At 39.9% G+C, this 26999-nt stretch overlaps 3 protein-coding genes across 4 annotated transcripts in view; 1 reads left to right on the top strand and 2 right to left on the bottom strand.

Annotated features, from left to right (window-relative positions):
* The window catches only part of klf1 (Kruppel like factor 1 (erythroid)), a 4247-nt gene extending 373 nt beyond the window's left edge, over nt 1-3874 (bottom strand). Inside the window, exons 1-3 of the mRNA XM_061051515.1 lie at nt 3539-3874; nt 1203-2040; nt 1-1103 (exon numbers count right to left, since the gene is read on the bottom strand). The exon at nt 1-1103 is cut by the window's left edge and continues 373 nt beyond it. Of these exons, the coding sequence (XP_060907498.1) occupies nt 928-1103; nt 1203-2040; nt 3539-3613 (1089 nt within the window). The 5' untranslated portion in view covers nt 3614-3874 and the 3' untranslated portion in view covers nt 1-927. The remainder of the gene's footprint in view (nt 1104-1202; nt 2041-3538) is intronic.
* A 3080-nt stretch (nt 3875-6954) lies between these two features.
* On the top strand, nt 6955-9256 carry c2h22orf23 (chromosome 2 C22orf23 homolog). Of its 2 annotated transcripts, none has more exons than XM_061051498.1 (7): nt 6955-7043; nt 7405-7544; nt 7650-7712; nt 8032-8205; nt 8363-8491; nt 8640-8740; nt 8949-9256. In XM_061051498.1, exons 2-7 carry the CDS (start codon nt 7445-7447, stop codon nt 9051-9053), a joined length of 672 nt encoding a protein of 223 aa, XP_060907481.1. In that variant the 5' UTR covers nt 6955-7043; nt 7405-7444; the 3' UTR covers nt 9054-9256. The 2 variants fall into 2 exon arrangements, with proteins under 2 accessions (XP_060907481.1, XP_060907486.1); XM_061051503.1 differs by having other exon boundaries at nt 6964-7039.
* A 6-nt stretch (nt 9257-9262) lies between these two features.
* On the bottom strand, nt 9263-26657 carry micall1a (MICAL-like 1a). The gene is made up of 16 exons (XM_061051438.1): nt 25756-26657; nt 22615-22663; nt 20631-20772; nt 19846-19946; nt 18494-18642; nt 16452-17056; nt 16304-16364; nt 15677-16104; nt 13512-13858; nt 13297-13431; nt 13076-13202; nt 12538-12628; nt 11556-11629; nt 10967-11081; nt 10823-10869; nt 9263-10709 (listed from the first exon to the last, which is right to left on the bottom strand). Exons 1-16 carry the CDS (start codon nt 25899-25901, stop codon nt 10573-10575), a joined length of 2754 nt encoding a protein of 917 aa, XP_060907421.1. The 5' UTR covers nt 25902-26657; the 3' UTR covers nt 9263-10572.
* Nucleotides 26658-26999: the final 342 nt, after the last annotated feature.

Raw genomic sequence — 26999 nt, 5'->3', positions numbered from 1 at the left:
TTGATAATATAAAACATTTCACAAACATGCATTCAGTTTATATAAAAGGCTATGTTAATAAATATGTTGCTAATTGTAGATGAAAGTAAATAACTGCCAAAGCTGCAAATTATTTACAGTTTTGAATTCTACTGAGAGACACAAAAGCTTAGCTTTTCTTAAATTAAAAACCCAAAACAAACAAACAAAAATAAAGTTAAGTGCCATAAAAAGCAACCTGCTACACTGAATAACTATAGTTACTTTGTGGTTTGTTGTCTATATTACAATACACATTCTTAAAAGTTCTTGTAGAGATAGGCTAAGACAAAGATATCTGATCATCCCAGCAGGTATGCATCCGAGCAATGGTGCCAAGCAGTCATGATTTAGTTCAGCATGCCATGAGATCATACAGGATATTATATTATAACCCACATTACACACATTTATTTGTAGGTCTTTTATTAGTGTTAATGTTTGCTGTTTATGCCCACTGTGGGTACAGTGTTTGTGTAAGGGGCACATGTTGCAAATTGATGCTAACTCTACATTGTGGATGTCTTCTTAGTACTCACAAAGTACTCTTTAAAATGACCAGTTTGATGTTTTAGCCCTTCAGTACTGAAATGCTTTGTGAGCAAAGTATCTTTGTGCAGTAGCAAATCTTTAAAGTATAAAAGTACAAAAGCAACAACAACAAAAAAAAAAAAGTAAGTAAGTGCTACATTTGACCTCTCATTGTGTTGTCAGTTTTCATGGCCCATATGTCTGTATTGTTAGCCAGTTAGTTGATAATGCTGGGAATATGTTTAGTAAAAACCTGAGAACACAACGTCCCAAATAAAACCATCATTTTTTTCTGATCCTGGTCAGAATTCAAGTAAAATCAAACTTTAAAAATGTTTTTCAAAATTGTTTTAAATGGAAGTGTTTCAAGCATGTGCATCAGGTGTGTCTCTTCATGTGCAGAGCCAGGTGGTCAGAGCGGGAGAAGGCCCTCCGGCACAACAGACACTGGTAGGGTTTTTGGCCTGTGTGCTTGCGGTAGTGACGAGTCAGCTCATCCGAGCGGGCAAATTTCCAGCTGCACCCCTCCCAGGAGCAGTGGTAAGGCTTCTCCCCTGCAGAGGAAACGATAAAGCAGATTCTTATCACCATGCAGAAACCTGAAAATGATTTTTTTTGTTGTTGTTGTTGTTACTCTGGTCTAAAGGGTGTACCTGTGTGGGTGCGGAGGTGAGCCTTGAGATGTGAGCTCTTGGTGTAGGTCTTGCTGCAGCCTGGGTAGTCACAGCTGTGGATGGCGGGCCTCTTCTTCCCTGTGGGCTTCCTTCCACGCTTACCCTCAGTGCCACCAGGGGGCAACTGTGGTCCCATCAACAGGGGCAGATGACCAGTTGCCTGACAGTGGGTGTAGTCACAATAGAGGTTGCTATTTTGGTTAAAGTCCGGCAGGTAGCTGTAGTGATGGGGGTCAGAGGTCACAGCATGTGGTGGTATGAACCTGCTGTCAGGGAAGGTCACCATGGAGGGCGGGGCATAGTAAGGGTTAAAGTCACATGATAAGACTTTACTGTGGTTTCCTCCGCTGTGCCCCTCCACACTGCCTAATTGGGAGAAGCCAAAGTAATCTCCATTGGGAACACTTGGAAATGCAGTCAGACCCCTCTGGTCGTCATGATAACCATGGAGGAACAGCTCAGGCTGGACCACTGCTGTGGTCTCAGTAGGGGACAGAAGCTCCACCATGTGGCCTCCACAGTTCATCTGCAGATGTTCCTGTCCTGGGGGGTCCTTATACATGGGTGCTTCCTGGTAGGCTTTGTTTGGGTCTAACTGTGGGATTTGTTGATCATTGTTTTCCATAGATGGGTCGTGGTCCGGTGATGGGCTGATCCAATCAGACAGCAGGAACTCAACGTCCCAGGATGCCTGGCTGTCATCATCAAGCACTTCTTCAGTCAGTTTCTGAGAGACATGCAGCTGCTCAGAGCTGCTTGGTGACATTTTGTCGCTGAGACGGTCCAAAGGAAGAGAGTTATCCTCAGACTTCCACACCTAGGCGATGTTGGAGAGCATTGAGAATCACAGAGGAATACATAAGGAACACAAATTCTACCAAGTAACTGCTTTTCTTCATTTACATTTCTTTATTATGTCAGCTTAAGTGTTTTTTTTTTATTCACCTGTCCAATGTAAGTGATGGAAAGAATCTTGCTTTTCGTCTTGCTTTCGTATAAAATATAACTACCTGGGGCACCAGTAGCCTAGTAGTTAGTGCGTGCGCCCCAAGTACAGAGGCTGTAGTCCTTCATGCAGGCAGCCCGGGTTCAAATCCTGTGGCTCCTTTCCTGCATATCATTCCCCACTCTCTCTCTCTCTCTTATTGTTGACTCTATCCACTTTCCTATCTCTAAATAAAGGCATAAAAATCCCCAAAATAAAACTTTATGAAAAGTAATAACTTCCTACCAAAGCTACTATGAAGCCTGACCTGTCTGTGCTCTCCAAACTGTCAGTAGAAACACAGTCAGGGAACTTTTCATTAAAGAGACTTTAATTTAAAAAGATAACCAACATGGTTTGTCTAACTCAGACTAAGTTTAGAATCTCTTGAATTCTCAACACAACTTTACAATCAACATAAATCTCCATCATTTACAATGTTAGTACTTTAAAATGTGTATTCTATGGCCAGTATGGACTGCAGGACCAATAACATGACCAATATCACTTTTACTATAAACATAGGCATGTCAGACAGACTTTAAAATATAAAACCTGTTTTTTTAGGACAATACATTAAAAAAGCATCAACGTCTCTTTCTCTGCAGACCTTCTTCTGATTATGAAGTGCATTACATTTTAAACACTTTTGTCCAAAGTAATGTTCACAGGAAAAAGAGCTACACGATATTAGCTAAAGTTTATAGTTCATTAATTCATAAGAACTCACAACACTTTCAGATAATCAACTTGAAGTTATACGGTGACACTTTTGGAACAGATCTAAACCGGGATATTTGAAACACTTGTACTACAGTAAAAGTGGAGGAGTTTTCAAGAAGTAAGATTCCTACATGTCTGACTTTTTACAAACTTCAACACCCACACTCTCAATTATTGTGAGTTTGTTCTGTGGATTCAGTAACACTTAAATGCAAGATTTTCTGCAGGAAAGTCCATTTTTAAAGGATACCAACCTGCTCTTTGATGCACCTTTGCAACCAATTAAATACAAAAGAAGGGATTTGCAGTGTTTTTCCTCAACTCTTTGAACCAAGGTAATATGTGGAAATAACATCTGTAGCAAGTGTTTTTGTAAGGGTTTGAATCTTATATGGAATATGCAGTTAAGCATACAAGACTGCTATGCACAAATAATCTGCACAATAATAAAGATAATACAAGGAAAAGGGTGATGTTACTTTCAGGGGATTCTGGGATATCTGTAACTGTTCAGGTCAATACAGTAGGTCCCCGATTGGCATTTCCTTTAGTCATGTTTTGTTTCATCAGTATGAAGGAATAGAACATTTTTCAACCATATACTCACCTTCATGTTGTCACAGGAGTGAGCGAGGCTAGAGAAGGAGCTGAAGGACGGAAGCACAGCCTGTGTAACAGCCATCAAGTAGCTTGATGTGTCTGTGGATTGACCTCAGAAGCAACAAAAATGAAGTTTCTTTTTTTTATCTTTTAAAGGTTCTTTTTACAAGACTATGATATGTACAGCTAACAGAATGTAAAAAAAAAAAAACAGGTCAGGCAGCTAAACACTTGGTGCTAAAATGCTGCAGAAGTAGTTCTCTAAAACTGTCCCCTTTTCTCCATTCCTCCCCTGTCTCATCCCCTATCTTTGTCTCCCCTCGCTTGTCTATCTCTGTCAGCTGCAGGTCTAACTTCAAATCTCTCTTTCTCATGTAGGTTTTGACAGTTAGGAGGTGGAGCGTAGACATGACATACGTCGCTGACTCCTTTTCTATGTCCCTTAAAAATGGTTCCGTTACAATCACTTAGAAACTCCACTGTCTCGCCTCATAGTTACTGTCTTCCTGTTTGGTGGGTTTCCTAAAAAACAAACAAAAAAATAAATCTCTGAGAAAATGAATGTGCTGGCATTTCCATGTTGTCTTATTAAATGTATCCTCTTTAGATCCAGACATGATATTAATAAATATATTTAAAATGTAATACTAAGTTCTAAGTGTCCACAGTATACTGTCTTATTAAAAAGTAAATCAGCTTAAACATCCCCTAAAATAAGAAGTAGTTACACTGAATTGTTTTAGTTCATTTGAAACTATAATGAACTTGTTTTTTTAGCCTACCAAGTCATTCAATTGATTTGTACCTTTAATACTGCCCATAGCGGTATTACCATAATATGAATATACTGAATGACATTGACTGGAGATCAAAAGGTTGTAAAGTCCTTTACATACAGAAAACAATTAAGGAGAGAATAAAATACATCGAAACAAAAATATAAAGAATAAAGTGAGATTTGAGTTGAATAAGGAAAAATATTATAATTAAGACATGACCACAGTTAAAGAGCTGTTGCAGTGTATTAGCCTTGGTATGTGACAGAGAACAAATCATCACTCAGACAATGAAAACAACTAGTTGTGTTTATCGCTTGAGGAAAGCAGGCACACACAGAAAGGTATCCAAGGCCCTCTGTTCCGTTACAACAGTTGAAGTTTTATTCATAATTCCTTGATTTTTAAAACAAGTGTAATAGCAATTACATATTTTTCTACGGATGGAAAAATAAAAAAACAAATCAATCCAATCCAACTTTATTTGTTAAGCACTTTGATACAACCACAGTTGACCAAAGTGCTGTACAGAAGAATAAATAAAATAACAGCTCACATGAGATAAAAGAAAACTACCGGTACATGTGAAATACAGAATCAATTTAAAAGACATAAAACATAAGTAAAATGAATAGGCACGCAAAAAAGAAATCAAATAAATAAATAAAGTCGACGTCTCACTGTGTGTCAAAGGCCAGGGAAAAGAGACGGGTCTTAAAAAGAGAAAACAGGCAGAGAAGAGGCCTGTTTAACGTGCTGAGGAATATCGTTCCATAGTTTTGTCAGGGCTCTGCGAATAATAACTTTGAGTAATAAGAAACAATTAAAAGAAATGATAATAAATATCATCAGAATGTTGATTAAATTAAACAATTAGTCAAACCACAACATACTAGACGTTTAATGAAATTCTGCAAAAGCACCCCTAACACCGCAACACATCATGTACATCCATTATCTAACAAAAGCACACTTTGGCAAACAGGGCAGAGTGTTGGCACATGTAGAGAGTAAGACATGTCAAACAAGAAACAGTGTTCTTCAAAAACAAGCTCTGAGTTTATTTTTCAAAGATCTTTTATTAGAGAGGTCCAAAGAGACTTTCGCTGAGATAACACAATTCAAACAGACATACGGTATTCAACACAATCCGCACACACATTTACAGGCCTCTGTCTTTTGTGAGTACGTGCGGCTCTGACTTCTGAGAAGAGCTGTGTTGACGGTGATTATGTTCTGGTTGCTGTTTATCTGTTGATTTGAGTAAGAGGCAGGCTGCTGTCTTTATACAGATAATGGACTCCTGACTGCTGCTGATCGTCGATGACTTGCCAACCACGATAAACATTCTCTTTTTTTTTTTACCTCAGAGAGACATCTACACAAGACTGAAAACTGTGGTAGCCATTTGTACAAAACAGTCCCCTTATGGCTCTGAACACATAAGACAAGTTCATTTTTCACCTTGTGTGTGTGTGCCAGAGGCCATTTCTTTTCAATGGAGTAACTTGTGTGAGTATAATGTTAACATAAGACTGAAAACAACAAGGAAAAAAATATGTGTACATGGCTGTAGGCTATGAGTTTTACAAGGGAGACTAAAGGCTCTTTAATGAAGATAGAAACCGTGACAGACCAGGAAGCTATGGATACTGAGCCTTACAATCCCCTCCTGTAGAGGCTAATCACTTTTCTCCATGTTACATTTTTATCCCATACTATGTTACTATGATATGTTTTTAAACATAAATTATTCAAATATTTGTTTCACAACATTTCTTTTGGGCTCACTGATATGAGATAAGTTAGACACCTATGTGATCCCCGCGGGGAGAGTGGACAGTTGTAATTATAAATATAGAAACAACTGACATTTATGATGTGGTATCACCACATCATAAATATCCACTTAATAACATGTCTAGTCCTTATAGCTTGACTTTAATAATGTAACTTGAATGAACTCTAAATTCATTATCATAACAGTTGCTTTAATGTTAATATTAGACTGATCTGTCTACTGGTACTGCTAATACTACACACTACTGTTACCAATATTACTGACATAGAGCTTATTCATTGTTGTTGTTGCTCTGTTTGTCTCTATCCCTCCCTCACAGTTTTGGCAAATGACTTTTCAACATGAGTGTGGTTTTGCGCAAGGTTTCTGCCTGTTAAAAGGAAGTTTTTCCTTAACGCTGTAACTTTCCTAAATGTTGCTTAGTGTTGTGCTCATGGTGAACTAATGTTGGGTCTTTGTAGATGATAGCTAAACAAAGAGTAAGGTATTTTACCTGCTCTTCTGTGTCTTGAGCTAATGAATTGGCGCTAAACAAATAAAGATTGATTGATAAATTATGTTTGCACATTATCATCCGGAAGAAGACATCAGCACCTTAAAAAGAATAGATGTCTTTGTCTCCATCTAGTGGCCACATGTAACAGTGTCGGTCTTTACAAGAAAATAAAAAATAAAAGTTACATTAAAAAAATTCCCTGTCGATAACATAAAACGTAGTTTAGAATCTGTATTTTAAACACCGTAGTAGTATAGTAAAAAAAAAAAAACAATAACATCTAAAGTAAGATAAATTACTTTCACGCTTTATTACGGAAGTGTTGGTGTTTACGGTGTTGCCATAGAAACAGTCGTAGCCTACGTTGTTTTCCACACAGGAGCAAGGCAACAAAAAGTGTTTGGGTTCACTTTGGGCTTCTGATAAGATACGTTTGTGAGTAAGTTTTGTCTCAGTTGTTTGTGATTTTACATTCTTTCTTTTCATGTATCTTCTTACACCTCTAATAGACTCAACTTTTTGTTAACGCTTGATGACCAAGCAACGAATGTCTCTCCTGTAACTAAACACTACTTTAGCATTTCTTACTCTTCTAGTTTCTAACAGTGAAGTCAAAATGTATGTATAATATGTGACAGATATTTTAATGACCACTTATTGGAAGTTTGCCCTGCTGCTTTGAATCAGAAAATCTCCTGTCATCATATTATTGTTGCCTAATCTACACAAAAGCCTGTTTTAAGATTTTTTTTCCCCATCATAAATGAAAACTAAGCTATATCTCTTTCTTCTATCAATAGATAAAGCATTGAGGATTGTGTGGTAGTGTCTAGGCTGCTGATGGATGCCTCTGCACAGACTAGTTCTCGGGTTGGTGGGGGACTGTGGAATAGCCCCAGAAGCACCCAGTACAGCAAGGAGACCCAGGACATGCTGAGATGTGAGCTATGTTGTTGACATACTGGTGTAAAAGTGAAACAAATACAGTCATTTGTGTGCATATAGATCTTTAAAATGTTCATTATTTTTCTCTCTTTATGCTCAGTAATGATGCAGGAATCAAGACTCAACAACCTGCAGAGAAAGAAGATCAACAAATGCCTCGAGAGTAAGTTTGAGACTTTATGATACATTTTTGCTGATTATTTGAGCATTGTGTTTTACAAGGATATAAAATATAGGTATAGAGTTTAGAATATGATAAAGTAATAAAATGTAAACTACACTGTTAAGTGCAAAACTCAACAGCTGTATATTGTAGAGTTAACATCTGGCCTTAATTTGCAGAACACACAAATGAAAAATTCGAGTTCATGATCTTTGTATTGACTTTCCTGCATCACTTCTCCAAAAACACAATATTTGAAACATTGGAATTTTTTTTTTTTTTTTTTACATTACCTTTTACTTTCTACTTTCCCAAATAGACGGAGCAGCTCTACCGCTGACCTCTGATCTCAAGTGGTCTGCTTCCCCTTCTCAACCAAAACCCTGTAAATCTGCTCGGAAATGCTTACCAGGCACGTCTCAGAAGCGGAGTGCTGAATTGTGTCGTTCTGGGGACAACTACACAAGAGAAAAGTTCCGACCTGGTCCTACAAGTAAGTTTTTGAAGCCAATTTACAGTTATCACCAATGCTTCAATGTTTAATGAAATTGGAATATACCCTGCTTTCATCATGGAAATGTTGCCAACCATTTCTGATATTTCTTAATTTTGGATTATGTTCAACAAACTTTGTCTCCAATTCACCCAAGGAGACTTAGAGAAAGAGAAGAGGAGGCTTCAGAGTATTTTAGAAACAGGACAAGAAGAGCCCAAAACTCCAGTGAACCAAAATGTTCCTGCATGTGAAAGCCCAGAGGAGGTTGACCGGTATCAGGAAGGTGAGGCTGACTGCACTGTAACAGATGATGTAGGAAAACAATGCAAGAGCACACACCATAATAAGATAAGGTTGTTTGGTTGAATTACTTATTCAAGTTCACACCTAGACCAAAAAAAAGTGCTCTCTTAAACCATTATGTTTTGTAGTGCTGGATGAGATAGAGGACAGAAGACAGTTTCTGGAAGATATGGCCTCTCTGGGGAAACAGAAGCCGTACATTAACATCATCAACAGTGAGATATCACAGGTAAATAAGCACTGGTTCAGTTTCTGTCTATACTGATGTCCTGGGTTGAGAAAGCTTACACAAAGTTTTGTTTTTTAAACTTGATTGATTTATGATTATGCTCTGTATGTATAATGGGCATTACATAAAACATGATGGTACAGGTCTATTACTCATTCTGTCTCATGTTCAATTGCACTTCAACCTGTTCTGTGACCCCCAACAACAGAGATTACGGGAACTGGAGTTGATGGACAAGGAAAAGAGAACTGAGAAAGAAGTAATGATCTCTGAGAGGAAAGAAGAGACTGCAGAACAAAAACCATGGACATGAAAGAGACTGGGGTTAACATTCACTGCCACTGACTGGACATGAGGAAATTACCTGGATATCTGGTGCATGCAATAAATCTACAATGAGGTGTGATACAAGTGTGGTAGCTGACCAGCTGCACTCTGCTTTACATTTATAAGCACAGGAATGAAGACTAAACTGTGATGCCAGGCAATAAAAGCATGAAATTAACAGGACACATTCCCATCTTGCATGAAGTTATTTTATTCCTCTGCCTTCCAGTGTCTTTATAAAGCTGCTGCTGTTGTAGGACAAAGGTTAGCTGACAGAAATGTTGCGCTACAGAAGCCTACAGAGGCACGAAGGAGAAACACGGCAGAAATACAAAGACAATGTTAAAGATACATCAGGAACAGAATGAGTAAACATGTCGACATTTATATTAGCTCAAACAAATGATGCTCAACTAGATATGCAGTTAAATACATGGCACTTGTACGGTCAAAATTGACTTATTTTTTTATTTAAATCCACCTATAAGGCAAAAAACAAACAGAAAGGCAGAGTGAAATATAAATTAATGATTGCATATATGTTTTCAACAATTGTTAAAACTTTTGTTGTGCTGCAGCTGTTAAGATACTGTACGTTTGCCTTTTGTAACTTAATGAATGCATGTTTGACCTTTTTAGATTTCATGAACTCTCTAACAGACAGTTTAATACTTTCTTCAATGCTTCTCCTCCAGACCTCACCTCCTCTTAACAATCTGATTTGAGTCTTTTTTTTTTCTCATTTAAACGCACATACGCACATAAATACTGTATCTTCATCCAACCAAGTCTAAGATGATATGCATTCACACAAGTGACACTTTTCAAGTGACAGTTTCAGCACAACTATCAACAAAAAAACAAAAAACACTAACAATCATTACGTAGCAGCTAGAAGAGCTTAGGTATCAATTGTCGAGTGTTTTTCAAGGGTAGATGTTGCAAGGTTTAAAGCAGAGTTCACTTATAAAAAACAACAACTTGACTTTTCAGTACCACAGTATTAAATTAGACATGACATGGAACCTTGTAAGATATCTATCTAATGACCTTTGGAATCAACGAGGAGATAGATATTCAAGGAGTGTAAGTCAGAAGCCGAGTAAAAACATGAAATATTAAAAAGATATCAGGGAAGAATTTTCAACCAGCTTACTTCACTTTTGCTAAGCTTTAATGAAAGATCTGCAGGGCAGAGATGCTGTGCAACACGATGATAGTAAAGCACCAAATCAGAGCATTAAATACTCTGTACTTTGCTTCTTTAAAAAGGCCAATAAACAAACATGTCAGCTCTTGAAGGTAGGCAATTGAAAATGGTCTTTAAAATTAGTCAGATAGTGGACTGTTGGTTGCACTTCAAGTCATGAATGTGACAGTTAAAATGAAAGGAGACCTCATCTTCCTGACCTGATGTCTTTCTTTCCTCACATCCTTTATTGTTGTCAGTCTGCTTAAAAAAAACAAAAACGGTCATATCCTCTTGGAGGAGAACTTGTCCTTTTCTATGGAGATTTCTCTTTACGGGGGCTGTGGCTCTTGCCCGGCTCTCCTTTATGGCTCAGCCTCTTGAGCACCTTGATAGGTTTGAACTTTGCACTCTTTTTCTTCTGCGGCTCAGCCTCAGGGTCCTTATGGAAGTCTGAAGAGGAAGCACATGAGAAAGAAAACAACATTTTTATTCTAAATTAAAAAATGTATTAAACATTTTATCTGAAGAATCTTCATCCAGCTACAATGGAGTCTTCATCCTACCTTTTTTCTTCAGCATGGCCTCCATAAGTTTATCCTCCTCTTCATCCCTGTGAAAGACGGACTGTTAGAAGTTGCAGAGTATTTATGATAGTAAGACTCTAGGTCAGTGCAGGGTAACACAGTTCACTGCGTGTCATTACTCACCTCTGTCTGTCCTGGTCCATGTTGTTGACGATTTGGTTTCGTTGTTCAATGATGGTTACAAGCTCAGCCATTAGCTCCTGTTCCCGACTCTTGTCCTCCTCCGACCAGTCTTTCTCTGAGAAACAAGAGTTTATAACGAGTGATTTCATGTTCTTTTCTTTTATTGTTGTTTTGAAAAGTTTTTGATTTATTGATGCCACAGTAAATCATCATTTAAAAACAAAAATGCACTACCTAATTCATTTACCTATTCTACTCTGTCAGGGAACCATTACACTTAATATCAGAGTAGTGTACAGAAGTTTTGACAGATGGCAATACATTTCCAAATAACCTTATCTGGGTATATACTGATTTTCATCCTTTTTAAAATCCTTTTTCTTCCTTGTCTTCTGATGTGTTCTCCTACATTGCCAACATAGTGCATAAAGGTTCTTCATTGAATTATACTTTTGTTTTCATTTTGCATAATTCTGAACATAGTATTTCTGCAGAGATATGGTGTGTAATATAGCTTGCAATACATTTGAGCTCATATTGCCCAATGCTACTTTGACTATGCGTGCTAACATGATGAGACCAAACATACCTGGTTTATTTAGAAGACACCTCAGCTCATACTCCACGTCTGCTTGCCTCTCTTCCAGGTTCTGCTGCTTTGCTCTGTAGAGCACAACAATAACACAGTACAATAAATACTGGTAACATCCACTTACAACTGTACTTTAACTGTGTTTTTATTAAGCCTTAACGAGGAAGTTTGCTCATTAGAATTTGTCACCATAAATTAGCACTATTCAAAATTAGTCCACAAGCACCTCGATGAATGCAACATAAAGGCCCTTTGTCCACCTAGCAGTTTTCCAATGGCAGCATCATTTTGCAATTGTTTTCACTGAGGAGAATGTTTGCAGTAGAAGTTGGTTTAAAAAAAAAAAAACACAGGGCCTAGTTTCCGCTTTCAGGGCATGCTGCCTTTTTTGTGTGGCCGCCCAGAGCGCTTCAAGTTCAAAATCGTTCAACTTTTCAGAAAACCTCTGGATCACTTCCACATCCTCTTTGCTCCGTGTCTGATCCAGAAAAAAAAACTCAAATAAAAAGCAATTGAGCAGTGTCGGTCACAATCAACAGACTGATTGATCATTATCGACGGACATGCAGTGCTTTTATTGGTGCACTAGCACTTCATGCAAGCGCTTCCGAGCGCACTGCCAGCGCTCTTTCTATCCGTAAAAAAAAGCTGGGTAGACTCTGGGCCTAATTGTGCATGACAGAAGATTCAGAATGTTTAGCAATACTGTGCAAAAGTAGTTTGTGTAAAGAGCCAATGACTTTATACTTAATTCATATTTAATGATGAAGTTTTTATTAACTTTATGATATTGATTTGTAGTTAAACAAAATTACAAATCAATATCATCATATGAGAAAAAGCTAGTACTTAAGGACTCTCCTTTCCCCTTTGACTGTATGTAGAAATTGATTACTCAAATCACAGCGTTTGGAAGGAGCGACTTCTGTGGGGAACAAATTTCTACTGAGCACTGAACTTGCAGCAATGTAAAACTTACGTGTAGACCAGCTCAGCTTCTCGTCGCACTAAAAGGTGTTTCTCGTGGATGAGTGTAAACCAGTCCACCAACAGGTGCTCCTCGTCCTCATCTGAAATCACAAAAGGGGAACACAGAGATAAACAAGTATGATTCTATTCCAATTTCTGTTATAACAGCTTTATCCCTTTCGCCATTTTTTTCAGGATGATGGTTAATATTCCTGTACTTTTCTAAGTTTTTAACTTGAAATGTACATTTTAAGCACCAATATCATGTTGCAGATCGTCGCCTTGATCCTGTGCTCTCTTGTACTACTCGTGTTTTTGTTATTGGTTTTATTTCTCTAGTCACATTAGCTAGAGAGGATGTTTGTACTTAAGAGTGCATAGTTCACTGGAATCAAATTCCTTGTATGTGTAAACAAACCTTAACAATAAAGCAGATTCTGATCTCACTTATATGTACTGCATGATGAGACAGGCTCTTAACTTTACGATAAATTACGGGGATCTTTTTTCCTTTGTAATCTCTATTAAAAAATAATGGGCTATGTTACCATTCGGGTTGTCTCTCAGCTTCTTTTCCAGCTCCACTCCCTTCTTCTCCAGTTCATCCAGCTGCTTCTCCAGCTGACTCATCTCCCCGTGGATGTCCTCTACTGGGATGTACTGATCTGACTGCACCTGGGTAGACGGACAGATCATTTGAGTTCTTCATCTGTGTTTATCTTTTTGTTATTGATATATGCTAAAGCATACAGCAGGAGTGTCTTTGTACCTTGCGTTTGATGAGAGGGAAGCCGTGGCCTGGTGCCGGGGGTCTTGCAGGTCGAGGGCCTTTTGGTGGTTTTGATTTGGATTTAGCAGGGGAAGGAGAAGCTTTCCTGTTAAACGGATTCTCCTTGCAGATCCGCTAAAATGAGAAAAGAAATACAGCTATAATATACCATGTACCAGGAAGTATTGCTTTATATTAGCAGTTTGGCCTCTTACCTTGTTGTGTGACTGGCTGCCTCCTGAGGCCAAAGGACTTGGGGTTGTGGGGGGTCGTGGAGGGGGTCCGGTCCCTTTGGTCCCCGTGCTACGACTGGTCTGTGGGGTGGCTGGGGCTGAGCTGGCATTTGATGGCATGGGAGAGGGGTAGGGACTTGTGGAGGGGTGAGGCAGAAGCTCATTTGAAGAGAAGAAAGAAGGGGCTGTAGGTTCACATGGTGAACAGATGGAGGGCTCTGAGACACTTTTGGTGAAGGAGTGTAACTGGTCGCTGCTGGCACTGCCGCCTGACGGGGGGTGAGAGGAGCTGTGGTCGGAGCCAGAGGACAGGCTCTCTGTGCTGAGAGCTGGAGAGGGAGAGCAAGAAGAAAGCTGAGGGTGGGAGGAAACTGAAAGGAAAAGGTTTCGTAAAAAAACAAAGAGCAGAGGGAACAGACATGAAACAAGAACAAAGTAGTTGGGAGAGATTGAAATTTGATAGTGTGAAGGAAAAACAAAACAAAAAACAAAATCAGCATCCATGAAAAACATCCCACTTTATATATTCTGTCTCACAACATCAATGTTTATTTTTACTTCACTGTTAAGTACTTTCTGTTTATTTGGAGCCCTTATAATAAACATCATTGCTGAGATTTTGGAGTTATTCAATGTGGAATTGAGAAAGTAAGGGTGTGAAACTGATTCTGTGTTTGATATTTGCAGTTGCGGCATATGGCTGTTGATGAATGTCAACAAACGATAGACATGTCAGTGTGGAGGAGGAAGTTGAACTGTGAACAAAGCAGATCATGATTTCCACACTTGGATAAAGCTGATATCTATACAAGACAACAAACGATGACACTTTAATTTCAAATATATCTGTTTAACACTGATCACCTGTGACACGTTTCAAATTTGACTTGATGTTGAAAACACACAAAATAAACCAAATACCGCAAAAACAGGTAGTGGCAGCATGCAGACAACATCATGATTAAACACAAGTGTTGTTATGGTGCAAAAGATCACGGTCATTACGCAAGTTTTTCATGAACTTTCCTACAGAAAAGAGAGTCCTGGTGTGTTGATATTTCTTTGTGTTTGGATACTTTGTGTCAATCGGTGCTTCGGCATTCACAACGTTATCAAAGTTACAAACTGTTAGCCAAACAAACTCTACCACAGATTCCTGTGTACGGGCCAAAAAACACGAGATATGGTCAGTAGACACACACTCCCTTCTTTAAATGTCTGACTCACCCAACACACTGCAGGAGCAGCCTGTGCAAAGACACACACACCGTCTAAACAAACTGTGTACAACACATGTTCAATATAGTCAATGTGTTGGTACAGACACTTGTTCTATTCTGTGTTTGTAACATTTTTGTATTTTTGGAGAATCACAAATACTGATATTGAAATGATGCAGCTTTTTATATTTGTGATCACTTTGACCTCTACCTTTTCACATTTCAAAATGTCTACACTCAACTGAAGTGTCGTCATACACATGCAAGAAAAACCCTCTACACAGAATCACAAAAAAGACAGTTAACTTGTTTTTGCATTTTATTCCTGATAATATGACAAACTAGGGCTGGGAAAACGACATTCAGAACTTCCAACCGACGTAATTTGCCCATGGCGATTATTTTGATTATTTTCAGGACAGTCACGTGATGACACGTCCAATCTGCGACATGGAAGCAATGTCCGTCGTTTGGACACATTTTGTAAAGACGACACCGAACAAAAAGAAGTCAAATGTAAACACTGCAGAAAAACTGTTTACAAGAAATGCAAGTTATTTATTTTCGACTGTTTTAGAGAAGTTAATTTCTACTTTAAAAGTAAAATGTGTCGTTTTCATTTCAAGCGATGCTTTGATTTCAGTTTGAAATATTCAATAAATAACCACAAAATAGTTCATCGGATATGAACTCCTTCACTAGAAAAAATATCCAAGCTTTAATAGTTGAGCATATTTACAGTAGAGACCATGTCAGTGAACTAAGAGGGCAAAAAAGAAAACAAAATAATCGTAACCGAGGTAAAATGTTCAACTAATCGTGATATTGATTTGAGGTCATATCGCCCAGCCCAATGACAAACTTAGTAGATAAACTGTAAGAGAGAACAGTTCTTGGTTGGTAAAATGTGAAAGTGATCAGACTTACCCTGGTTACCTGCAGGTGGTCGTGGAGCTCGAGGTGCCAGTCGTTTCTTGCTCTTGCTGCTCCCAGGACTGGCAGAGCGAGATGAGCTCCCTCCACTCGGAGGAGTTTCAGCATCTCCTGCATCGGCTGCCTGGGTGATGCTGTACCATGGGTGACTAGCCACAACAGTGGCTGGTACTGCCCCTCCTTCAGGCCCCTCTTCTTCCTCTTCCTCGTTATTTTCATCGTCATCATCCTCAAAGGGATTGGAGGGCGGAGGGGGTGTGCTTGGTCTGGAACCCTCTCCTTTAAGAGAGGACATAGAGCCTGTATTGGGAGGGGTTGCCAGTCCAGCATGGGGAGGGACAGGGGCTTTCTTCTTCCGGGTTTCTGATTTGACCAGGGCAAGCCAAGGTGGGTCTTTGGGTTTATGGGTGCCACTGGACAGGCTGGACAGTGAGATACACAGACAAGGATGGAAGGGGTCACAGAGAGGAAGACAAAAAAAATGCAGCCAAATGGAGGCATGGAAGGGCAAACAACTGCAATGCATGCTGTAAGCTGAAATAGACTTTGATGATATGGTAAAGACAGATGAAGATGGGGGTAAACGACAGGAAAAGATTCATTTCAAACAAGCTCAGCTACCTTCCAGGAGACTGAGATCTTTCTCGAGGTTTGGGAGGAGTAGGAGGCTTCTGGTTTTCCCCTGTGGTGGAAATTGAAATGTGAGAATGATTATCAACAGATAATTGTTTCATCTAAAATCATTTATATTCTTGGATTGACGACGCACCAACTGTAAGACCATCCCCTGTCCGGGGCAGGCGAACCCGCGGGGCAGGGCGAGGAGGAGGGGTGGGTTCAGAGACCCTGCGGGGTGCTGGCACAGGCCGACTGGCACCCTCATGATGACTGATGGGTGTAGAAGGGAGGTCCCCATTAGTTGTTAATTTTGCTGGTGTTGTGGTATCTTCCTCTTTCTCCTCTTCTCTCTCCTCATCATCACTCTCATCGAACGGGTTGGGAGGAGAAGAAGAGCGTGGCATCTTCTCGGTCTCTCCAACATCCTCTATCTCTTTTGTAATTTCCAAAGAGGCTGATTTATCCGTTGTAGCAGCAGAAACTGTGACAGAGTCATGTTGAGGTGCGTCAGTATCATTTTCTTGCCTTGCTGGAGAAGGAGTCTTTGCCCGGTCCCTGTCACAAGGCGATGTGTGAGGAACTGTACTGCGGCCAACCCTGGCAGACTGGACCACTACTGGTTTCTTGCTAAGATCAGGCCGGCCATTCTGATTGGCTAAAGTTTTCCTTGCAAGGTGATGTGTGCAGACCAAGGCCCCAGAGATGTTTCCTAATTTGTAGGATCCAGGAAGCAAAGTGCTGTGACACTCTGTGCACCTGGGACAACAATGACACAGAACAACATTTAGATCTTCTAAAAGTCTAAGCTTAAGGTATGAACATCACAAAAGATTAATAACACAGATGCAGCTGTGGCTCAGTGGTAGAATCGGTTGTCTCTCAACCAGAAGGTCGGGGGTTCGACCCCCAGCTCCTGCAGCCACATGTTAATGTGTCCTTGGGTAAGACTCTTGACCCCAAGTTTCTCCCGCTGCTACATCAGCAGCATGTGAATTTGTATTAATGGATAAGTTAATACTGATGGACACTTTATTTAGCAGCCTCTGCCATCAGTGTGTTTGAACAGGGAGGTGCAACCTGAAAGAAGCAATGTCGTCCATAAGGGGGATAAAGAGTTAAGTTTTAAGGTGACCAATCACATGGGGAGGACCTATGGAGGTAAGCAAAAAAAAACATTGTCCATCACCAACTTTCAGCAACGATGACCGCATTTTATTTATTGTTGCTTCAGTAAAACGTGGAGTGTTTAAAAAAAAAAAAATCCCCCTTTTCTTAAAATTATATTTGCCTATTTTTTTAGGTAACGTTATTGACATACGCAGGCCCAGTGAACTTAACTGTTATGCCAGTTATGTCACAATCAGTACAGCCATTCCAGGACCTGCACAAAGTTAGGATGCCAGAAGAGAGAGAAGAAGAAAGGAGGGTGCTGGCTCAGGCATTTGACCCCAGAAAAAAATGTGTTTTAACGTATTTCAGTCAGCTTAAAAGGCTGATGGGAGCCAGGCAGGGGGAACTAATGTCAGTCAGAAGGCTAGTGCTAACGTTGTGCATACATTTATTTAAATCATATCCTGGGTAGACCCGTTAACTGGCCCTTTCGGGGGCCCAGCCATTTCTGCGGACGGGCCTGGTCGGAAGAACATAGAAAAGAGCTATACAAGCTCAAGTCCATTTACCATTTAACTATTTCCCACGGACACAAGTCTATAAAAAATAATATGAAAGTTAATCATGTATTAGTATTAAAAAAATGATGATTACAAAATCTAACTGTCTCCTCGAGTTATAATCTGTCATATAGTCAATCCAGAGTTTATTGCATGCAGTTTTTCAGCATTAGTCAAACAATGTATTCATATTCTGTCATTTTTCCTCTCATTAGCAAAATGCATGCCAATAATGCACAGTGTACATTTATTTTAAAGCAGTGAGTTTACATCCAAAGGATTAGCTTTGTCGTAATTATGCTTAGATATAGATATAGATAGATATACACGTTCCTCCTAGGTAAAATGTATATGAAATCACACTTGCTGTTACCAGCAGTTATCATTCAGGACTAAAATCTTTGGTTATCACTTAAACCCTCAAAGCAGTGTCTTTTTAAATGATTGACACGACATTGTTAACCTTTGGCTTTTAATGTGTGTTTAACAAACTGGTAATTGTAGCTGTAGCAGCAGTTTTCACCTGAAGCAGTTGCGATGGTAGAGCTTGCCGTCGACCAGAAATCTCTGCACCAGGTGGACGTGTTTCTGGCAGGCGGCGCAGGTGCTGCTGAGTGTGCTGCGATTGACTCCTGAAAACACTCCCACTCCTGTCTGCGCAGGCCCGCTCGGCTAGTGCAAGAGGCCGGGTTGTTGTTTGCAGGCGGAGGACAGGGACGAGACATCAGGGGAACAGGGGGAAGATGAAGGAGTAATGGGGGAAGGGGAGATCAAACACGGAGTCAGGATTTCAGGATGTGGATTATTCATTTTGTTTAGCTAGCTACGTCTACTTAACTAATTTAACATCTACTGCTCATTGATTCCCACGGTTCATTCCTGCAACTCTTTTTCTGTTAACAGCATCATTTGATCGACACAAAAATGTTTATCATGATAAAAAAAAGGATTAGTAAAAAACTCCAAACAACCTGTGTTAGTGGCTCAGGGAATCACTTAATTGGGATTCGATTGATACTTAGTAATGATACGTTTCTGTTAGGCATTATTTTGTTTAGTAGAAAGGGGTAAGAAGCAGCATGTTCCAAAACGTTTCACACAGTGTTTTGTAGCACTACTGTTAGTATTTCGGATTAAAGCGATGGTTAAAAAAGACTGACCTAACTGTTTTGCTTTTACCTCCTAACCCACCCCCACCCCACCCCCATCCTACTGCCTAGGCTCAGGACTAGAGGGTGGAGGGGGGGTCAGATGTGAGGAGGAAGAAGAGCAGGAAGAGGAGGGAGTGGGATGAATTTCCATCTGAAGAGGGGGGTTGGGGGTTGAACGTTGAGGATGCTAGCACAGAGGAGTATGGGTATGGAGGGAAGAAGTTGAAGGCATGCAAAGAAAAGAGAGACAGGATACAGAGGCTATCTTTATAGGATTACTCTACCTCTGTTGCTTCTATTTCTCCCTGCTGTGCAACACAAAGCCCACGCAAGGAAGTGGTACGTATAAAACATGTGGATATTGTGCATTGTTGGAACTTCAATGGCAGGATGGGATTTGTATTGCACAGATGTGATGACTTAATACTCCCACAGAGCACATGCAGAATTCTACATGGATAATCCAAAGCTTAATAAACACACAGATATACTACCAGAAAAAGATTTGTGAGGCTTCAGTGGGCTTATTGAGGCCTCATAAGGACACCATAGACCAAATATCTATACACCTATCAGCATGCAGTGTCGTGTAAATATGATGCAGTCAAGTGATTCAGTTTGAACAGGTATTATATGAGCCCAGAGCAAAGAGCAAGTGTAGAATCAAAACAAGCACATTCCTGTTTATTTCTGCACATTGTCCTGTTGCCAAGTGTTGTCTTACCTCAGACTCAACAGCTGTGTCTTCCAAGACAGTTGGAGGCTTTTTCTGCACTGGCTCAATTTGACCACCTGAACTCAGCCTTTTCATGCAAGGAGGGTTTGCTGTGGAGAAAGAAATAATCAGTTAATCGTGTCAACTAATCATCTCTAAACTGTTGGAACACCAAAAGGTGATTTCATCTCTGTTTGTGCAGAGGGATGATACAATTCATGACTCTGAAATAATGATTGGACGAGAAATATAGTCACAATCCTGGAAAACACCTATTATAGAAAGAATTTAGTCAAATATGTAAGTACAACATTTCATTGGTTTTCAGTTCCTTTTTTTTAAGCAGTACAATGTAGAGGCTTCCCTTCTTTACATTTAGGCCTACAAAAAGAACAAAAAGGTGTAGGATGAAGAAAAACGTATAAACATGCCCTTTGTACAAAAAAAATTAAAAGATAATGAACCTCACTTTGCCCAAAACATGAATAACATAACAGAGACATTTACGCAACATAAAGGATTTTGGTTTTGTGCGCTTTGGCGCCCACAAAAGGTCTCTGACTGCAACTGCACTGTTGTTCTCGTGAGAGAACGGTTGCCAGCGACTAGGCTGATTTGTGGACATGGGAGAGACGCTTTTCTCCCTGTTGAAAGTTGTTGTACTATTAGATCGACTTTGAACTTACTATTTTAAGGAGGAAAAATTAAATGTTGTTGCTTTGACCTCCAAACTGAATATGTATTTTATGTTAACACTGCTTTAAGTATGATCCATCTCGATTTATTGTACCCACCTTGAGACTTGTTGTTGAAGAAGTTGTAGTACTGGGAGACGTACGTGATGATGCTGAGCCGGTCAGGAACCTTCATGGACACCATGTCTTCAGGATCCAACAGGGCCGGAATACCCAGCTGTGTCTCAGCCACTTCAAACGCCTATGACAGCGAAAAGAGAGAAAAGGAGCTCAGCGGTAGGGTAGGTAGTCACATATGAGTAAGAAAGCTGAAAAATGTATACTACAAATAATTTAGAAATGTATTATTATATTACATACAGCTTATAAGAACCAGGGACATGACTGTTTGGGATTTTTAACAGACAGTGTGGTATATGGATCACCTGATGTAAATTAGAGAATGAATACAGAAAGACAACTTTGTGTTCACTGTTGGCATATCTTCACAAAGAACCCTGATAAACCATGCATGGATCGGGTTATTTTAAACTCTGATAACTGCTCTGCCATCGCCCGATAACCAACACATTTTTTAACACATGATTTAACTTCACTCTGATGCCCACAACATCAGTAATGTGATGTCATTTTTTCTCTTCCAGGATAACAAACACAGTCACAGTCTAATGAAAAATTCCACAGCAGAAATGAGAGAGTAGCTGAGTTTACATAACAACATGGATACAATCGTTGGCATTCACCAAAACCTGAAATAATCTGTCTAAAGTGGAACTAAACCTGAACTTATTAAAATGCCTTATATTTAAAAAATCTCTGGTTTATAGAAAATAATATCCACTCCTCTTTTTTCAAATGACTGACTTTCCTGAAGTTAAATGAAAATGAAGCAATGATCTATAAATGGATGACATGTTCATGATTCTCTACACATAATGGTAGTTTCAGTACACTACAGAGACTGTGAAACATTCAACTAAACTAACTCAAGTCAATCACATTTGTTTATTTTCTCTTTGCAGTTAGTCTAATCAAAATGCTTGTGTGAATCATGCTCCTTTACAGTCAGATAGTGTGAAAAGTATGGACTATCGCATGTCAGGCTCACCTGCCTTCATGACCCTCCCCTAAACCTTAACTCATTTCAGGTTTGACCCTTAAAAAAACCTTTACCTGATTAAAATGAGAATTTCCCCACCTGCAGGGCTGTGGACTTTTATTCAAACAAATACAGGTTATTCCCTAGTACAGCTTCTGGCTTTCAGGACCAGATGATATCTGTTTTAATAATACATTTCAGAACAACAGATGATTCAATGTAAAGCATTGACATCAGCCTCCTTTAAATTAAAATTTGATGAGTTATTTTTGCATTTAGAATCACAGATTCATTCACTGCATCCATAAGGGCTAAATCTGAGTTGGTGGTTTCTTTATTTATAAAAAAAATCAAATGACAAACTGTACAGAATTAATTAGTAGAGCCAGAACCAACGGCCTCACTCACCCTGAAGCTTTTGTAAACAGCAGCAAAGTGCTGCCAAAGCTTGGCTTAGACTGAAAATGTGGTGACTCCTTTTACATCCTTCAACATTCTTTTAACTTTAAGATGATTTTCAAAAACCCCAAACGGGAAATAAGGTAAAAAAAATGTTCTTCATTGGTTCCAATCCTCTGATTTATAAGCTGAAAATTCAGCACTGTTGCACTTAAAATCCTCTTAACATGGTCCCTCCACAGGCTTATATCAAGGTTTTTTTTCATTACCCAGAATGCTTTGGCTTGCTCGTTTGTGTCTTACCCTCATCAGGCTCCAACAGTGCTTCTCTCCACACTGACAGTCAAATACATCAAAGACTCACCCAGCATGACTGCATGCAATCTTTAGGCTTAATACGTTTATGGTTAAAAGGAGAACATTCAGTAACAGATGCTATGTCTGTCACTAAGTGTTAGGTTTAAGCTGTTCATGAGGTGATGTAACCCTACCTCACAGAGCAAAGTGTTCCATTGGAAAAAAAAATCCATTCAAGATGACAGACATGTTAAAACTTCAAAATATAGAGATCTCAAATTGTCTCACCAGTCGGTTGTTCTCGTAAACATTCTCTTTAGACAACGAACAGAAGTCTCTGGAATGAAAAGACAGAAAACAGGGTCAAAAATCGAAACATTTGAGATAAGGGTTTCATATAGTACACAGTGTGTATTTCAACAGCCTACACCAACTGTAAATCTTGTTATTTAATTTCACATATTTGAACTCCTGTAGAAGACTACAAAGAAGTTACTGTCTAAGTCATGCTGACACAGGCTGGCACTGTATTTAGCCTGCTGATCCGTTTCCACATATGTTATGAACCATCAAGAAGCTATTACTGGCTTGACACCATGAGAGGCAGTAATGGTGAGCAGCAAAGCTTGCAAAGCGTCCCAAACCACCCACAAATGACGCCTGCTGTGCAAAACTGCAAGGACAAAGGGAAACAAGGTTCTGCATCAAACAGGCGAGATGGGCTGATAATTACAAGGCCCTGCTTTTTAAAGCCTTGAGCAAAGAACCGAAGCCAGGCCTCTCACCAGTAAACATCCTGCAGTAAAACTGGGAAATATCTGAGGTGTTCTGAGAAGGAAAGTGTGGTTGTGTGCTTAAGTTCATGGACAAAGTGTGTAGTAGCAGCAACAGTGTACAGAAAAAGTACTATGACCCCAGTGAGAGCTTGAGTAGACCATGTGGAAGTCTCAAGAAGGCAAAATCCTATAAATGAGTTTGGTGTTGGAGCAACACAAAGTGACCTCTGTTCTCTCTAATCTAGTTCCCATGGTCACAGACACAGAGAGCAGCAGCTACAATGTCAAGATCATGTCACAACAAGCCTGCCCTGTCACATAAACTAACAGAGCCAGATTGAAATGCAACTACTTACAGAACTGACCCAAACTGTTGGGAGTTCAAACCAAGTATTGATACTGACAGAAGAGACAGTGCCATCAAACACCGACACGGATGACGAGCTGCCATGTGTGATCTGAATCGTGAACCTAATCCACTGTGACTCAGTCTCACTCCAAGGTTTATTTTGGGAAAGCAGACTGCTGAGGAACTGTGTGTGTGTCCGTGTCCTGCTTGTCAGGCATTTAAAATCCACACGATTAAAACCTGGGTGAGCCAGTATAGCTGCTAAATCTGGCTCAGTCAGAGGGAAAAGTAGGATTGGGATTTGGGTGTGACAAATAGAAAAATACAGCTTGACGTGCATAACAGTTTGTAAGTAGGTGACATATACTTACGTGACATAACACATGTGAACATAGAGAGGACATAGACAAAGTAGGATGTAGAACAAGTAGATGATTTGAAGATTGTCACTGCTATGTATGCTTGAGTTTGACCAGGAGCTGCATTAACAGAACTTAATTTAAATACAGCATTGAATGCACTAGCCAATGCAACTTGCTCAACAGGGCCTTTGATGAGTTCTTTTAGCAATATATCTACTCTGGCTACATGTTTGAGTGGCAGTAGAGTCTTTGCTTAAACACAGATCAGACAGTTTGCTGTACCAGTGTCTCTCCTCTGTACCAGTGTGTTGTGTTTTGATGAGAATACATTGGCTGCAGTATGCAGGGCAGAACTACAAAGGCCCAACACTGGAGCTAAATGCAGTTTGACAGGCGGAGGTCTCCGCTGCAGATTAGCCTGACGGACTGTCTGTGTGAATCAGAGCTTGTTTTTGCTGGGCTACTACAGCATCACAGGGGGCTGAACAGGGAGGCATTCGGGACAAGAAATTGAGGAGGCCGGGTTACAAACACGGTTTTTCGGATTTGTTCACTGACTTACTTTCAGCTTACTGTTTTGTTGTCTGTGCATATATATTCAACTCCACTGGCTTGTCCTTCAGTGACTGGTACAGTGAGAGTTTGTTATGCTACCTTCCAAGCATTGTCAAGTCTGCCCACCAGTCTGGACCACCTGAGAGGTTGGCTTGGCAGCATGTGCAAAATATTTGCTTTCTAAAATCATTTCATCACAGCAAATTCTTTCCCCTAAGACAAAGGAGGGATAGAATATTTAATTGACTGGATGCTGTAACACAATCCACCAACAACAACAACAACAAGGGTGATTGACATGTTTCAAACAGAGTCAGTCAAACCACTGGATGCTGTAAATAGTGTGCACTACCAACTGAGCTGTGAAGAGCCACATTGTGCCACAAGGGACACACTTTTTTCCCCACAAATATGCATGCCCAATGTGAGTCATATGAAGGTCAGAGTCTCCATGTCTATTACCGATGTGAAAATATGTCAGAAAAATCTCACTTATCAAATGTAAGTCACAAAGTGAGGATTGTTTTTTTCTGTGTCTGTTAGAAACATTCCATCATCTCCCCAGCTCTATAATAAGTCATTTTGCTCACACTGATTCTGCAGTGTTGTCTTTGTGGCTTCTCTGCTGTATGTGTAGGTGTGAAGCCAGAGGAGGGGTGTGTTGTTACAGACAGGGCATGGCTTGTCTGCCTTAGTCAATTACAGTGCGCTGGATTTTAACCCAATCATGAAAATATCTGTAGGGCTGTTATGTCTATCATAAATACACAACACAGTTCAAATATGTGATATAACTGACAGGTTTCGCAAAAGTGTTTTTACCACTAGTCACAGTCACTTTAATCATCACTTGTCACTTTATCTTGTCATTCTCTGCACATACTGTCTCAATTCCCTGCATAGTTAACTTCATCATTCATTTTGTACTTGTATATACTTTAATAACTTATCTTATCTATTCTGTTTAATGTGTATTTTGAGCTTTCTTGTCTGTGCTGCTGCAACGCCTGATCTTCCCCTCTGGGGATCAATAAACTATTATCTTATCTCATCTCATCACTATAAATAAAACACTCAACAGTGCTTATACAGCTTGCTACATAATATGCAGTCAATGGGAAACTTTGCAATGCGAAAATTTCGTTGTACAGGACATTGAAATCAGGGAATATTCAAGAGAACAGATACATGTAGCTGCATGTCTTCAATGGATTATCCTACTATTACAGATGTAAAACATATTCAAAAACGTCATCTAAGTTGTCTGTTAAAGAAGATGAATTATTACTTTAGCCAGCTTCTGTGTCCCAATCATTTTTAGTGAAGTACATAACCACTAAACAGTACACTTCAGTTGTAATCTTTGTAAAATGTGTTGGTTACTTACATCAACTCTGGTCTGTAACGATGTATGATGGCACAAAAAGCCAACCCGTCCCGAAAGGATGAGGACATGTCCTTTATCACCACATCGTTGTGATCTTCACATTGTATCCGACACCACTCCTGCAGAGCCTTCAGAGATCCCATCATATAATCACCGAAATAATCCGAGTAGCCTTGTCGAATAAGAGTCTTTTTCCTCGTTCAGCAGTGTAAAAGAGGACAACACAAAGTCTTCTCTTTAGTCATCAGCAGGGTTTTCAATGAAGGGCGACACCCGACGATACGAGACATTCACTGACAACCAGTGAGTCACGTTAAAAACTAGCATGGCTTGCCAAGGTAGCTAACTTTTGCATAAACACAGTGCATTGTCTCCCATGCTATCTGCTGTACAGTGCTATCCAGACAGTCATCTCATCTTATCTGCACCTTTGACCAGAAACATCTGCGGTGTAGAAACACGGCTGATATACAAAGTTGATGACGGAAGCGTGCCAACAAAGTTCAAAGCTAAACGAGGCTAACTAGCAGCTAAGCTAATAGCCTGTCGCTATTAAATGTTTGTAGTTTTGGGTGTTTGCTCCTTGTTATTATAGATAGACGGCTCTGTGGTTATTGTCCTGTCCAGTTCACTTCGACGGTGCAGTTCCAGCCGAGGCAGAGGTGACAGTTTCCTCCTTGACGGGGGTTTTGTTAGTTGATAAAAAAACGACCAGGATATGAAAGTGTGTCGCTGCCGTAGACTCGCAATACGCTCAACAAAATGATAGTAGTGTGTCTAAAACACCCTGACAATTAATGTCAGTCAAAGCAGCGCAGAGCCCGGTGCCCAGCCATCCTCTTCGCAGTGATAGAAACCTTGGCAACCCGCCTGCCACTGTCCTGGTTGTCACGCTGTTGTTTCTCATCACGCTCGATGTTGCCAGATCTCGCGAGATGAGAAACAAGCAACCAGCTCTATGGAAACAAGCCCAAAACAAGCACACCTGGCTCCCTCATAATAAATAAAATGAAGCCAAACAGGTTACCTAACCTACCACGTAGTTTAAAAGAGAGGTCACCAGATCGGGGCGGTCGGGCTAACCCAAAGAAACGGGGTTGTGGACGGAAACTATCGCGATCGTGTTTGGCTTTATTGTGGAGAGTTGGGAGTGAATCAGTAGGGAGCAAAACAAGCCCAAACAAACAACTGCACTTTAGAAAACAAGCCCAAAAACCTGTGACTGACGATATTTGCAAGCGACT

Source organism: Labrus mixtus, chromosome 2, assembly GCF_963584025.1.
Source record: "Labrus mixtus chromosome 2, fLabMix1.1, whole genome shotgun sequence".
In the NCBI taxonomy this organism is placed as follows: domain Eukaryota; kingdom Metazoa; phylum Chordata; class Actinopteri; order Labriformes; family Labridae; genus Labrus; species Labrus mixtus.
The sequence above is the reverse complement of the archived record's forward strand: the minus strand, read 5'-3'. Positions and strand labels throughout refer to the sequence as shown.

Excerpts from the sequence above, each read along its gene's own strand:
- c2h22orf23 (XM_061051498.1), top strand. The coding sequence starts at position 7,445 with ATGGATGCCTCTGCACAGACTAGTTCTCGGGTTGGTGGGGGACTGTGG. Across the intron at positions 7,713-8,031 it reads GATCAACAAATGCCTCGAGA|ACGGAGCAGCTCTACCGCTG; the intron begins GTAAGTTTGAGA and ends TTTCCCAAATAG. Across the intron at positions 8,206-8,362 it reads GTTCCGACCTGGTCCTACAA|GAGACTTAGAGAAAGAGAAG; the intron begins GTAAGTTTTTGA and ends AATTCACCCAAG.
- micall1a (XM_061051438.1), bottom strand. The coding sequence starts at position 25,901 with ATGATGGGATCTCTGAAGGCTCTGCAGGAGTGGTGTCGGATACAATGT. Across the intron at positions 16,365-16,451 it reads AGGGGATGGTCTTACAGTTG|GGGAAAACCAGAAGCCTCCT; the intron begins GTGCGTCGTCAA and ends TTTCCACCACAG. Across the intron at positions 13,432-13,511 it reads GCAGCCAGTCACACAACAAG|CGGATCTGCAAGGAGAATCC; the intron begins GTAAGAGGCCAA and ends TTCTCATTTTAG.